Here is a 14,066-nt window from a genome sequence, read left to right on the forward strand (position 1 = left end):
CCCCATTCTCTCTTATTTCAGAAGGCTCCCATCTTATACGTGAACTTGGCAGGAAGCAGGCTCTCACTAGGCGGTACCAAACACAGGTGTAAGGGAAAATGCCACCTCAAAGCCACCTTCAGAAAACCACAGCGTTTCCAGAGAAATAAACAACAGACATTCACAGACACAGGAATGTTCTTTTTTTTCCTCTCTCCCAAGAAGTGTGATCCGTTGTTGTTTTTAAAACTGTACATTTTACTGTACTTTTTTTTTTTTTTTTTTTTTAGCAAAAGAGAAGATTGGCATCTGTATTCTGCCCACAGGGATGTCACTTTCCAAAACTCCAAGTCAGAAACCTGACAAACACAAGCGTGAGTACATACCATGTCACGACAGAGCTCGGAGCCGCTGATGAGGACAGACAGTTGATTCCCCCCCTTCCGATGTCCACCACTTTCCCTCTGGGCATCTGAACCCAAAGGCAAAAAGAGAGGTGGTATTTGGGGTCACTTCCTCAATGGCTACATTTAGAAAGGCTTAGTGAGAAAGTGCAGAGGGAAAAAGGAGTGGAGGAAAACGGGTCCGAGAAAGAGGGAGGATGGGAGAAATTTCAAGTCACCGAGGCTAGGGGCGCCCTCATGACTGCAGAAAGCATGTGCTCTGGCACCCGGGCTGAAAGTTAGCTTGTGGTCTCAGGAAGAGACTGGCCTGGACTGTTAATGGCCTGATCTGTTAATGTCCTGGTCAGGACCAGAAAGGGACTGGGGGAGGCAGAGAGGCACCAGGAGAAAAAGAATGAAGACAGGAGAGTAGAGGGAAGGGGAGGAGAGAAAGGAGGAGGGGGAGAAGGATGAAGGCATGGGATTTGGAGGCTCCTGGGAGGAGCCAGAAGGCAGTCCTGCATAGACAGCTCCCCGCCCTCTCCCTGTGTGTTCTGGGCGGGGTTGGGGACCACCAGCTCAGCTCCAGGTCTGAGCCCATTAGAACGTTTCAGCCCCAAATGGACTCACCTGTATGCTTTGTAGGCTGTGTAGTCAGCAAGTGGCGGAAGGAGGGCGAACAAGAGACAGAGGCTAGAGATCTATGGCAGATGCTCGGGAGAGGAAAGAATGAGGTGGGGAGAGGTAGTGCGTTGACAATGAGGAGAGACCTGGAACAGACAGGGACCAGGAGAGACAGAGATGCGGGGAAAGACCTTTAGATGCTTCCAAAGCCTTTTCTCCCCCGCCACGTCTCGTCTGCCCCCTCTGGCCACTGTCTGGGAGCGCGGGGGTCAATCCCTAGATGGAAAGGAGCCCGTGTGCCCCTCCCATCGCCATCCTGTCATTTCCATGATGGATCCTCCTCATGAACGGCATCCATGGAAGGCATCCCCCGTGTCCCCATGTCCCACCCTGAGCCACCTTCTTCAGGAACAAACAAGGGACAGACTTTGGACATAGAAACACCCTACCTACGGTGAAGACAGGGTAATGGATTTCAAGCACCACCCCCAGGAGGTAAGTGGCCTTGGGTCCTGCCCTGACTTGGTCACTAATGCACTATGTGACCTTGGGCAAGTCCTTTAGACCCTTGGGGGAAAGGAAGAGAGGGTTAAGGATGAGATGATCGCAAACACCTCTTCAAGCTTCAAAACCCTACAGTTCATTTAGTCATGAGGCGTCCTTAGTCCTTCGAGCTGGAAGGGAATTGGAGACTTGGTATGATCGCAGTATTTTATGAATTAGGAGGCTGAGGTCCAAAGAGAGAAAGGGTCTTGCCCACTGTGTTTAGCTGGTTATTCGGTGGTGGCTCTGGAACCCAAACTCAGAGCTTTGGACGCCGTGTCCAGCGCTCCTTCTGCCACCCCACTCTGCTCTCCTTAATTAAGAGAAGCCCTCTTGCCCCCCCCCACCCCATGTCCATGGGGACTCCCTGTCCCAGCTTCCCCCAAAGGAGGCAAAAATCCCAAAGCAACTCCAAAAGTTAACATCCCTTATGCCCTTGTGTCTCATACAAACCCTTCTCCCTCTCCCGCACGTAGAGTTCTGGAAGTTACCCTTCTAGTTTAAGCTGATGTGATGGGTGTTTGAGAAGCAGAGGAAGCTGGGCCAGGGATCGGGGAGGTCACTCATCCCTCCCAAGTGTGGGGACTCTTGGGAATAATGAGGCGTCTGGGCGGGGGACTCCAGTCTTCCCGCAAACAAACGTGCAACCCAAATTATTCCCTGCTCTTCTCAATTGGCAATGATCGCCCACCACCAGGGCTGCTGGGAACCCGCTTTCGTGTGTAGAGTAAACTCTCCGTTATCCGTGTCACTGAAGAGGAGGAGTCGGAGAAGTGGAAGAAATAAATTAAGAAATAAAAACAACACCGGAACCATCAGCAATGCAAAGCCGCTTGCTTATAGGCTACATTTGTGATTAGAAAGGCAGGAGCCCCGCCTTTCCAAACACTCAGGGCTTAGTCTGACATTTGAGCCATCGAGTCTGCTTTCCCTGAGCACAGCCCGATGGGCGGTGGAGGACTGGCCTGGGAAGGTGGTGTGAGTGGTGTGGTGGGGAGGGGAGGCCATTGACAGGGAGACAAAACTGTCCCTGGATGTAAACATCACCATGGAAACGCCACAAAGACTTGTGGGTAAAGATGCTTTCCTCTTCTCTCACCCTGACAGGGTGGGAGGGAGGATGCCCACTCCACCCCCCCACCAGGCCTACACCGTGCTCTCCATCACCCACTCGGAGCTGCCAAAAGTTCCCCGGGCCCCTGCCAGGTCACTCTCCTCAAAGGGCAAGAGCATGCCGTTGACAGAGAGGCTGCGCTTTGTCCAGATGTTCGAGACCTTCCGAGGGGGGCTGTAGCCACCAGGGGCGACCCCTCCTGCAGCCGCAGCCGCAAAGTCCCCCATGTCGAAGGAGTGACTGCGTTTGGCCTTGCCCTCCAGGGGCAAGGGGAGCAGGCTCCTGGCCCGGGCCGCGGGCGGCCCCAGCAATGGCTCTCGGTCCGAGGGGTGGCCCCTGGCCGACGTCCCAGACCCTCTCCCGCCTGGAGTCCTGGAGTCCAGCAGCTCCTCCTTTCTCTGACTTTTGAGGTCCAAGGAGGCGAAGGCCCCCATCAGGCGATCAAGGTTGGGCTTGGGGCGGGGGGCGGGGGGTGGGAGCCTCCAGGGGCCCCGTCCCAGCCCTGCAGCCTCCCCCATGCCCAGGGAACTGGAGGAAGAGGAGTCGCTGCCTCGGGCCAGGCCGGCGCTGAAGTCCATGAGCTCGTGGCGCACCACCACCTTGGGCGGCCCGGGTGCGGGGTCCCCGCTGGGTGCGCTGCCCAGTGCGGGGGGCTGGGCCCCATTGGTCTGCGAGTGCATGTTGCTGACGGCGGCCGCCGGCTTCCCGGCGCCCTCCTGGTTGCAGACCTTGTAGCGCACCATGAGGATGACGATGAAGACCAGCAGCGTGGCCACGATGATGCCGCCGATGACCAGGATCATGGTGCCGCCCAGGATCTGGCTGTGCAGGGACTGGCACTGCGGGTAGTCGGCCTTGGTGAAGAACTGGGCGCAGCCCACGATGTTGGTGGCCGTGAGCGTGGTGGCCGTGTCATCCCACATGGCCAGCACGCACAGGTCGTAGCCAGTCCCTGACACCAGGTTGTTGACCACGAAGGCCTTGTTGGAGGCTGGGATCATCCTGCGGGGGGGGGGGTGGGCACAGAGGGGGAGGGATGGTGAGGGACAGTAGGGTGATGGGGGGACAGAGGAGAAGCAGAAAAAAGAGAGAGGGTAACAGAGGAGAGATGGAGAGGGAGAGAGAGCCACAGATGCAGGGACACAGAGAGAATGAGGCAGAGCAGAAGAGGGTGACAGGTGGAGAGACAGGAAAAGGGAGAGACGGGGAGACAGAGGGGAGGGGTAGGAGGGGGACCCGGGTGAAAGAACAGAGACAGGTTGGGGTGAAAAGGGAAACGAGAGAGAAAGATTCCGGGGTGGAGGGTGGAAGTGCCAGAAGCAGGTACACAGAGAAAGACGTCGGAGATCAGGTGCAGGGAACAACCCAGAAGATGTGGAAATAAAAGAAGGGAATGAGACGAGGGATAGTTGACGGTAGAGACAGTGGAAATTGGTTAGAGATGGAGGTTCAGGGAAGAAAGGGGAAAGATTCAGCAGAGAGGAGAGAGGAAGCACACGGGGAGGGGCAGAGGGAGGGACAGGAGAGGCAGAGAGATTAAAGGTGTGAAGAAGCAAAAACTGAACAAAAGGGACTCCCCACCTCCCCACTTCTGCCTTGTCTGCTGCAAATAGTCTCTGGGTCTCTGGGCAGTGGGGGTGAGAGTAGGGTCGGCTCTGGCCCCTCAGCACCCTCCCAGAGGCGGGTTCCACCCCTTGCCTGTCCTGGGAGATTCCTCAGCATTGACTGAGGCTTGTTCTGAGCCTGGTGCTGTACTGAGTCACAGACAAGGTCCTGCCCTCAGGGACCAACTCCATCCTCATCTCCACATGGCTTTCTCATGCCTCAGGAGGGAGAACGCTCGCTGGTGCAGACTGGGGTCTAAGCAGAAGAAAACTGGAGGTGGGAGGGAGGTTGTTGCTCGGAGGGGAAGGGCACGGTACAGTGTTGAAGAATGGTGGGCAACTGTTTCTCAGAGGGAGGGGACGGGTCCTCCATCACTGCCATCGCAGGCCAGGCGCATCCAAAGACACCTGGGAAAGGGTATTACTGGTCGGGGAGGCCTTGACTGGTCTCTCACCTTAAGGGAGGGTCTGAGGGGGCAGCAGTCTCCCCCCACTGGGGCCCGTCCACCATAGCTTGGGACCCTTCTGCCTGGATCTTCAGGAAGCGTGAATGCAAACCGTGATCTCTAAGGCCTTTGTGCAAGTATCATGCCTTCTGGTGGGGGTCCCTAGAAATGACACCTGTCTCACCCCATAAACACTCCTGCAGAAATACCTCGGCCTGAAGGTGCCACATCTCTCTCTGCAGCCTTCCCCATCGCCCTCCACTCTCAAAGAGCCCTCCATTTTCCTGTCCCCTACTAATCCAGGGCGCCATCCATGCCTGTCAATCCCTCACACCCAGAGCCAGGCAGCTTAATTGAGATCTCAAATATGAAATACTGGACCCTGAACACTTCCACCTGGGAACCGTGCATGGAGGCTGGGACTGACAGGCAGGTATTGACAACCCGTCAGTGGGCAGCCCTGGAGGCTGCTGCCTCCCTCCTCACTCTTGGCCCGCACGGCTGCTGGAGAAGCCACATGGAAGAAATTGCGTCCTCTGCCCCCGTCCCCATCCCCAAGCCATAGCTACAGTGCATGGGGCAGAAGAGGCGGGTGGAGGAGGTCGGGGCCCAGATCCAGCATGCGCCCTCCAAGCCAGCCCTTTAGGTCTATCTGTCTCACCTGGGCATCATGGTAATGCTGTGTCCTCATGTCACAGAGGAGGAATGGCCAAGGCTCAGAGAGGCTAAGTGATTTGCCTCAGGTCACACAGCTGGGACTGCCAAGATGAGGCAGTTGGGGCTTTAACACTAGCTTCTAGATCCACAGTCTAGTCTTGTGCCTTTCCACAAACTTGGATGTTTTTCCTCATCTCAGTGAAAACTGCACCCCCCGCCCCGGGCCTGTGGCAGGTCAGCCACTCCCTTCCCTGGAGCAATATTCAGAGCCCACTAAGGCTCACGCTCCTCCACCAGCAGGACCTCAGTTCTGCTGGGCCAACTGCTGTGCAGAGCCCAGGGCTACACGGGCCCACTTCCTCCCCCCTCAGGGAAGTGATGTGAAGGAGCTGTGTACACCCAGAACGGTGACAATAGTAGAGCAAACACTTAATGGCAAGTGTGTGCCAGGCTCTGTTTTCAGTGTCCTACTTCTATCAACTCACTTCGCCCTACAGCAACTCTCTGAAGCAGCCACTGTCGTGACCCTTGCTCTGCAGAGGTATTAAGCAGATGTAACATGGCAGAGCTGGCATTCAATCTCAGGCAGTCCAGCTCCTGTCCACTCTGACCCACCTTGTTCTGCCACCTCTCTGGGTCGTGAGCGATGGAAGAGCATATCCATGGAGGAGGGGGCGGGCTGGCTGCTTTATTGAACACTTGGTATGTGACAAGGGTTTCCACATTCAATATTGCATTTAAACTTCACCACAATCCCAGGACACAGGAGACGGACTCCGAGCCCAGAAATCATCTCAGTGTTTAGACATCTTACCCTGGGAAGCAGACCCCACTATTCCTACTACTAACAGTTTAACACTAGCGAACAAATCTACAGCTGATTTCTACAGCTGATAGCAGAGGTTTAAGAAGAAATCACACGGGAGCATACTGGTTATTCTGCTCTTGGCTCTCAGGTCTGTCTTCCCTTTCACCTGCCCTCCCATGGACAACGAGGAACTACATTTCCCAGGCTCCCTTGCCTGTTCCCAGGCTCCTTTGCCTCCCAGGTAGAGCTGGCCACTGGAGGCCCCAGAGGAAGACTGGAGGGTGGGAGGAGGGGAGAAGCCAGGTATTTCTTCCTTTTTCTGCTTTAAGTGGTGTCTCCCTCTCACCTCCTGAGCCTCCTCTGTGATCCCAGCTCCGGGGCCTCTACCTCCTGCCAGAGAGACCTGGATCTTAGGCTCCGATCAGACCATCTCCTCCATGTACCTCCATCCTTGGGCGGGGTGGGTGGTGGCAGTGGCTTCCTGCTGTAGCTAATCTCTGTGATGCTGACCCCTCAACAATCCCATCACCTGTAACCCAACCCCAGTACTGAATTCCCTCTTCTATCTAGAGTGTTCTTTGTTTTTTTTTTTTCTCCTTACTGAATCCTAGGTGACACAAGGACATATAATTTACACGACAAGAAGGAAAAACTTATTTTTTCCTTGCACTTTGGGAAAAAAACTATCATTACTTGATGTCAGCAGTAGCACATCTTATCTAGTAGAACCCCAGCTGGAGGAAGCACTTTGCCACCTTCTCGGAATCACTCATCACTCCCCAAATCTACCACCTTACGCCTTTGCGTAGAGCAGCCCCTCTTCCTAGAAACCACTTATCTTTCTCCACCTGGTGACCTCATCCTTCGAGGCCTGACTCAACGTCACCTCTGACCCAACCTCTGCTCCCACAGCCCCCCTGCCTTCCTCTGCTAGAGCCCTTCTCAGTGGATGCCTGTGTCTCCCCGGAGGACATGGGCTGTGTCTTCACCTTTGCATCTCTGTTGCCTATCATCATATCTGGCCTTGCGTCACTGCTGAGTAAATATTTACCCTATAGTTGAGCAGTGAATGAAAGACTGCTTTGTTAAATATTAAGGCCTGTACAAATGTGAGGGATTCTTAGTTAAATACGATAGCTGGTGACCTTTAGACACTGCCTGGTCCTGAGGATCTCTCGGGAGAGGCGTTTTCTACATCTTTGAAGCACACCCCTGACAATCTTTATGGACTTGCATGTAGATACGTGTTGGGGTGTGTGAGTGCAGATGAATGTGCGTGCATGTGTGTGAAACGATGTATGGGGGGCGTGTCTGCGTGTCTATCATTTGAGAGCCGGCTGCGTGGGTATTTGTGAGCATGTGTGTGTGTGTGCGTGTGTGTGTGTATAAGTGTTCACTTGTATATAGTACACAAAGGTTCTAGTTCCAGACAATGCTGGTCACTGCTCTGTCCCTCTTCCACCCAGCCCCCCAGAGGCTCCACATGTCCCCTAACACTTCTGAGGGGACATCCCATGTAACCTTTCCCAGAGACACTTGCAGACCAAGTTTGCTCTTTCCTAACTGCTGCCATTAAAGCTACTATTTGGGGCATCTGGGAACGGAGATGGGAGAGGTTCTTAGAGTCTCCACCTGGGCCTCAGGGCAAAGCCTATGAGCTGACCACCGAAGTCTACTGTCCCCCTTTCGTGGGCTCAGTCCAGACCGCATTCCCCAGCCAACTGTGCACTTAGTGGTGTCCAGGTGGCGAGTTCTGGCCAATGGAATATGGTGGCAGCAGTGTGTGCACCTCTGCCCCAGGCCTTACAAGAGCGGGAGTACTTGCCCGACTCTCCTTCCCCTCTGCTGGCTGGACCCTGGGTGCAGTGACCAGCCTTGGCCAGGCAGATGACAACAAGGCCCACCCGAGGGATGCTGGAGACCGGGTGCCTGAGTCTCCACGTGAGGAAGGCCTCCTGATTAAGCCGGTAAACCGCCCTGGACTCTCAGGAGAGCGAGAAATCGAATTCTGCCGTGTTTGGGCCTTTACGCATTTGCATCCATTTGCTGTGGTAGTTGGCCTCTCCTGGCTAATCCAGGCCCCTGCAGATAGGGTGAGGTGAACTTGAGAAGTCTGTTATGTGCAGGTGTGACAGAGAAAAAGAGGGCGTGAGTGTGTGTGGGGGTGACTGAAGAGGTGCGTGTGTCTTTGTGTAAGAGGAAGAAGTCGGTGCTGGTGTCTACACAAGAAACGCGATTCTTGCCTTCCTGGAACTGTCAGCAAACGCCACCTCTTTTACCTCCAGCCTCCATCCCCCTCAGCTCCCAGCATCACCACTTTTAGGTGCTCTCCTCCTCCCCTCCCCCATCGATGATGCACTGGCTGCCTGCTGAGCCCCAGCACTAATTTGGAGACACCATGTCAAGCTGCCCTCACTCCACTTCCCCCGCTCTGCACCCTCATTACTGGCTCTTCACAGAATCACCAGCCTGCCAACCTCTCTGGCCGGCCATGACATCTCAGGGCACATGAAAGGGACTCATTAAACCAAGGCAAGCAGCCTGGCTCCCCAGCCTCTCCCTTTACCTGCCAGCCCCAAAGGGGCCTGTTTGCTTTCCTGCACAACTGCAAGGGAGCAGAGGAGACGTGGCTGGTTCTGTCTGGCGTACGATTCATTGAGTACGCACTATAAGCCCGGCACTTGTCAGGCTGCGTCTCTGATTCTGCACACGGACTCTATGAGGTAGGAATAATTATCCCCACACTACAGATGAAGAAACTGAGGCTCAGGCAGATCAGTCACCTGCTCAAGGTCACACAGCTGGAAGGCGGCTGAGCCAGCGTTGTTAGCCAGGGCTGCCAGGCCACCAAGCGTGGTCTTCCCTACACTGTATTACCTTGAACTGAATTGAGCAGAATCAGATCGTAGCAGGAAGCAAGTCTTAGAGTCAGGGTAACTATGTGACAGCAATTAAAAATCAAAACCAGAAACATATTACTACAAAGGCAGCTAACATTTACTGAACACACTATATGTCAAGCAGTGTTCTGAGTACTCTACCTGTATTAACTAATTTAATCCTCACAGCAACTCTATGAGGGAGGTACTATTATTATCCCCATTTTACAGAAGAAGAAATCAAGGCTCAGAGAAGTTAAGTGATTTGCCCAAGGTCTCATAGAGAGAATGTTTGTGCCTAGCCAAGATTTGAAGCCAGCACTGTCACATTATTTCAATAAATGCTCTTGATAACCCTGGGAAGTACCTTTCGGAATTATGCTCCCCATTTTAGAGACGGGTATTAACTGAATTACCCCCTATAGCTAATTAGGGGTAGAGATGAGAGTCCCATGAGGGTTGTTTTGCTACTTCTGAATGCTCATGGGAGGTCTGAAGGAAGTGAGGGAGCTATGTGGATGTCTGTGGGCAGTTTTCCCACAGAGGGAGCTGCCAGTGCAATGGCCCTGAGGAGCCATGAGGAGGCCGGTGTGACAGAAACAGAGTGAGGGAAAGGGAGAGTGGTAGGAAATGAAGTCACCAAGGTAGTAGCCAGGAGCCAGGTTCTAGAGGCCTTGCAAACACATTGTGTCTTGTGTGCCAACTCTGAGGATTTGCTGGGTGCCAGTTTTGAGAAGGATTCTGAGGCTGTGTTCAAACTCAGTGGGACAGAGTGCTATGGATCTGTTTTATATTTGTTGTTTCTAGTCTCAGGATCAGAGAGCCGTTAGAAGTACTGGAAATACCAGTACAAGTGGTAGAATCCCCTCTTCTGGTTTTGGTGCCAGCTGCTGGCCTCCCCTGAATGCACGGCCCTGAGTGATAACAGGGGAAGGCCCATGGCTGTTCTTCAGAGCAGGATTACCATAGAGCTGGCGTGACTCAGTGAGGGCTCCAAGAATCAGGAGCCTCTCATTAACTTCTGAGACAGGCCAGGGGGCGGGGGCCAGGCTCTGTCGCTGCCCTACTGCCTGTGCCCCTCCTGAGAATATGGGGCTCCCCTGGGTGCCCTGAGACGCTCTGTCTTATTGGCAATGACTTTGCCCCATCGGCAAGTAAAGGAGGCACATTCAACATGACTGAGATTCTGAGGCAGAGAACACCAATATCCATTCCCACAGCCCTCAGAACAGCAGGCAGGGTGGGGATCAAAACTCTTGGTTGCATTGGCCTCTGGATGAACTCTCTTGCTCCCCTCCCCCCACCTCTCCTCTACAAGCAGCCAGAGGGATCCTGTTAAAACCCAGATCAGATCAAGCCCTTCCTCTGCTCAATGACCCCAGTGAGGCCTGTCTCATGTAGTCAAAGTCCTGACGTGGCCCCCAAGACCCCCTGTGACCTGCCTCTCACCCCTCCGAGTTCCTCTCCTCCTACTTACCCTGCTAACTCTGCACCAGTCACCTGGCCTCCCTGCTGTTCCTCAGGGTGTTGCCAAGGGTGCTCCTGCCACAGGGCCTTTGCACCACCTGTTGCCCTTGCCTGGATGCTCTTTCTCCAGATGTCCATATGCTCTCTGCCTCACCTCTTTCAATTCTGCTCCAATGTCACCTCCTCTGACTGTCCCGTTTAACATTGAGGGCTTCCCCCATCTTTACCTTGACCCCCACAGCCCCTTACTATGCTCCATCTCTTCCCATTACACTTTTATTGCCTGACAGACACTATCATTTGCTTATTTACCAGGCCTCCTGTTAATTCTCTCTCTCTCTCCTTCCACTCCTAAGAGCAGGCTTTTTTGTCTGCTTTGTTCCCTGATGTCTCCCCAGCCTCTAGAACAACACTCGGCACATAGTAGGCCCTCAAAAACATTCTGTAGGGCAGGTGAATGAAATGAATTGTTCTGTTTCGGCACCGTCCAATACAGTAGCCATACGTGGCCTTTTGAATTGAACTTCAAACTAATTAAATTTAAATGAAATTAAAAACTCAGTTCCTCAGTCCCGTTAGGCACACTTCAAGGGCTCAGTAGTCACATGTGGCCAGCGGCTGCCACACTGGACAGCACAGCTAGGGGGCAGCCCACCATCTCAGAGTTCTACTGGCCGGGGCTCTTGTTATGCCCTCTGGCAGGTGGTAGGAATCTTTCCATTTCCTATGTGAGTCCTGGCGCCTCAAACAGATGGGCCAGGCCGGGGAGGCCTGTCCAGCTCAGGGACAGCTCCCGCACCAGGACAATTGGTCTTGAAGGCTTCAGTCTGGGCCTCTGCGCTCTCCGTCTCCCCAGGCGTTCTCTCCATGACGCTGGACAGCTTCATGCCTTCTTTTTGGTTCTTCCAGCTTCCCTCGATTCCTGGGGCCTCCAAGTTCAGTGGGGTCTCTCTGGGGCTCCCCCAGGCCTGACTCAAGCTCGTCTGCCCCCCAGGAGTGCTCTGACTCTCCACCTCCCACTCAGCCTGTGGTCCAGACCCTTCCCAAGACTCTGTCCTGCGGCAGTACCACCTGCCTTTACCCACGGTCCACAGGCTGGGCCAGCCCTGGGCCAAACTGAGGCTTTGGGCCCCTCTGGTCCTCCGTTGCTATACCCTGTTCCTGCTTTTCCAATTCCCATCTACTAGTTACCCTTGTACTTCTGTTGTGTAAGTCTCTATTCAGAAAACTCCCTGATAAATCCAATCACCATGATGAACGTCACCCCTCTCAGGAATAGTGACCATTAGAAAGAGAGGCGGCAGAGGGCAGTGGTGAGGAGCACAGAGTCTCGAGCTAGACTGCTGGGGTCAAACGCTGGTTCTGCCTCTTCCTAGCAGTAATCACTTACTGTGGGCCATTCCTTTACCTGTCTGTGCCTTAGTTTCCTAGAAATATCCTATTTCTGGAAAAAATGGGGCATTTATAATCTCTGCTCCATAGGGTTATTATGAGGTTTGAATGAGTCATGACTCATAAGGAGCCCGGGTCAGTGTCTGGCTCACAGTAAACTCCACTGGAGGGTTTGTTATATAAAGGGTGGGTGATGCTGAACTAGAAGTAATGTATCTCTGATAGTGGAAATCCAGGCCTCGAGGGTCTGTGGCTGGCAAATCTCATGCAAGCTAGACCCTGGGAGACGTGAGCAGCACCTGGATCCTGGCTGGGCTGATAGGAGACATCGTGGCTTCAACACTCACAGCAGCAGGACATGTTCCCCCCTGCGTGTGACTCCAAAAGTCTTTTCCAGAAGAAATGTGGTGACAATGTTAGTCCAGCCCTGGCTGAGTGAATGAAGGGATTACTGGAAATTCAACCAAAGTGAGCCAAGCCCCAGAAGGCTGCCTCTTCACTCATCTCCCCAGAGTACGGGCTTACCTGGTGACAGGTGAGGATCTGACCTGGGGAGGCCCTGCCTTTGCTCCCTGACTCGGGAAATGTGACAGATCAAGTTGCCTGGCAAGGGTTTGGGAAATCGCCAGCCCCCATGTCTGGCTGGGATGACAGTATCATGGAGGAAGTTCCATCCTATTCCATGGTGCTCCTTCATCAAGGGGATAAAGCCGGGAGTGAGAGTGTGAGCCTGGGACTGGACCACCAGTGTCCAAAGCCCAGTGCCATCACTTACCGGCTGTGTGACCTTGGGCAAGCCACTTAACCTCTCTGTAAAGGGGGACAGATGATAGGGCCTCCCTCACAGAGTTGCTCTGAGGACGAAATGAGTCAGTGCCTGTAATTTAAACCATGCCTGATCCATCGCGAGCTTAGCATATGTAGTGATTCTGACTGAGGGAGTCATCTGGCCCCAACAAGGACGGAGATGAATCCCGCAGCCTGAGGTTAGATTAAATACCGGCTAGTGAGGCAGGTACACAGCCCAGCTCAGGGGCCAGCCAGCTGAGCTCTGGCGGTCTGTCTCTGCTGCTGGCCCCAGCCTGCCCTCCAGCCTAGCACTTCTCTGGCTGACCCAGCAAGATGATGCCGGCTCTTTCTAGTTCTCCCTGTGCCATCTCCACTCACAGACCACAGGAAAGCCGGGTTGAGGGGGCCCATCGACCCCCTGGCTGTCAGCGCTCCATTCACACACTTCCAGGGACACGCCAGGCAGCCCCCCATCCCCCAGCTTTGCGCATCTCCAAGCTGCTCAGAATCCCTGCTCACGTTGCTATGGTCTGACAGCTGCTGCTTGGTCCCACCGGCCCCAACTCAACCCCACAGAGACACCCGGGACAGGGTGTTTCTTTCTTGAACACATTGTAGCACTTCCCAAATTGTGCACCAGCTCCCTCACCCCACCTCGATTTTCCACTTCTCCAGAGTGAACATTTCCATTCCTTCCCACCATCTTTTTGGGACACGCTTTCCAGCTTGCCTCGCAGCTGCTCCTTGCTGATCACACACCAATCTGTCTTTGGCCCTCCTCTGTGTGTATGGGGGCGGTGGGCGGGGTCTGAACCAGAGAACAGAGTCACGTTCCCCCAACCAGACATCCTGCTTCTCCTGAGGCCCCCCACCCAAGACAACACGGGACTTTCTGGAAGCTGCATCGTCTCGGTGGCTCACACTGACCAGGTGGCTAATGGAAACGCCCTGTGATTTCCCCAGGGCTGCAATTAAGCCACGTTGCTCCCATTCTGTCCCCTAAAGCATCGTTTCTACCATCGTAGGCTGAGCAGACCCAGGCGAGGTCCCCTCCCCACATCAGGCCTTTTTCTCTCTCTGTATATCTTTATCTCTCTCTCTGTTTCTCCTCATCCAAGTTTCTATGGATGTGGAACTTTTTCCTGCCTCTAATTGTCCTTAGCTCTCAACCCCCAAGGACTGGGTGGGCACATCACAGGAAAAAAAAAAAAAATGTGGGCTTTGGGATCTGACAGAAATCTCTCTTCGAAGGCTGGTTCTGCCCCTGACCAACGGTGTGACTCGGGGTCAGTTTTTCCTCTCTCTGAACCCAATTTGCTCATGTGTGAAATGGGACTAGCGGTCCCAACCTCCTGTGCTGAATGTGAGACATTAAGTGCTC

The 14,066-nt window shown here is 54.0% G+C and overlaps 1 protein-coding gene across 1 annotated transcript in view; it reads right to left on the reverse strand.

Annotated features, from left to right (window-relative positions):
• Positions 1-2,675: 2,675 nt before the first annotated feature.
• The window catches only part of LRFN2 (leucine rich repeat and fibronectin type III domain containing 2), a 36,149-nt gene continuing 24,758 nt past the window's right edge, over positions 2,676-14,066 (reverse strand). Inside the window, exon 2 of the mRNA XM_068558458.1 lies at positions 2,676-3,645. Within this exon, the coding sequence (XP_068414559.1) occupies positions 2,676-3,645 (970 nt within the window). The remainder of the gene's footprint in view (positions 3,646-14,066) is intronic.

The sequence above is a fragment of the Eschrichtius robustus genome, chromosome 12 (assembly GCF_028021215.1).
Source record: "Eschrichtius robustus isolate mEscRob2 chromosome 12, mEscRob2.pri, whole genome shotgun sequence".
In the NCBI taxonomy this organism is placed as follows: domain Eukaryota; kingdom Metazoa; phylum Chordata; class Mammalia; order Artiodactyla; family Eschrichtiidae; genus Eschrichtius; species Eschrichtius robustus.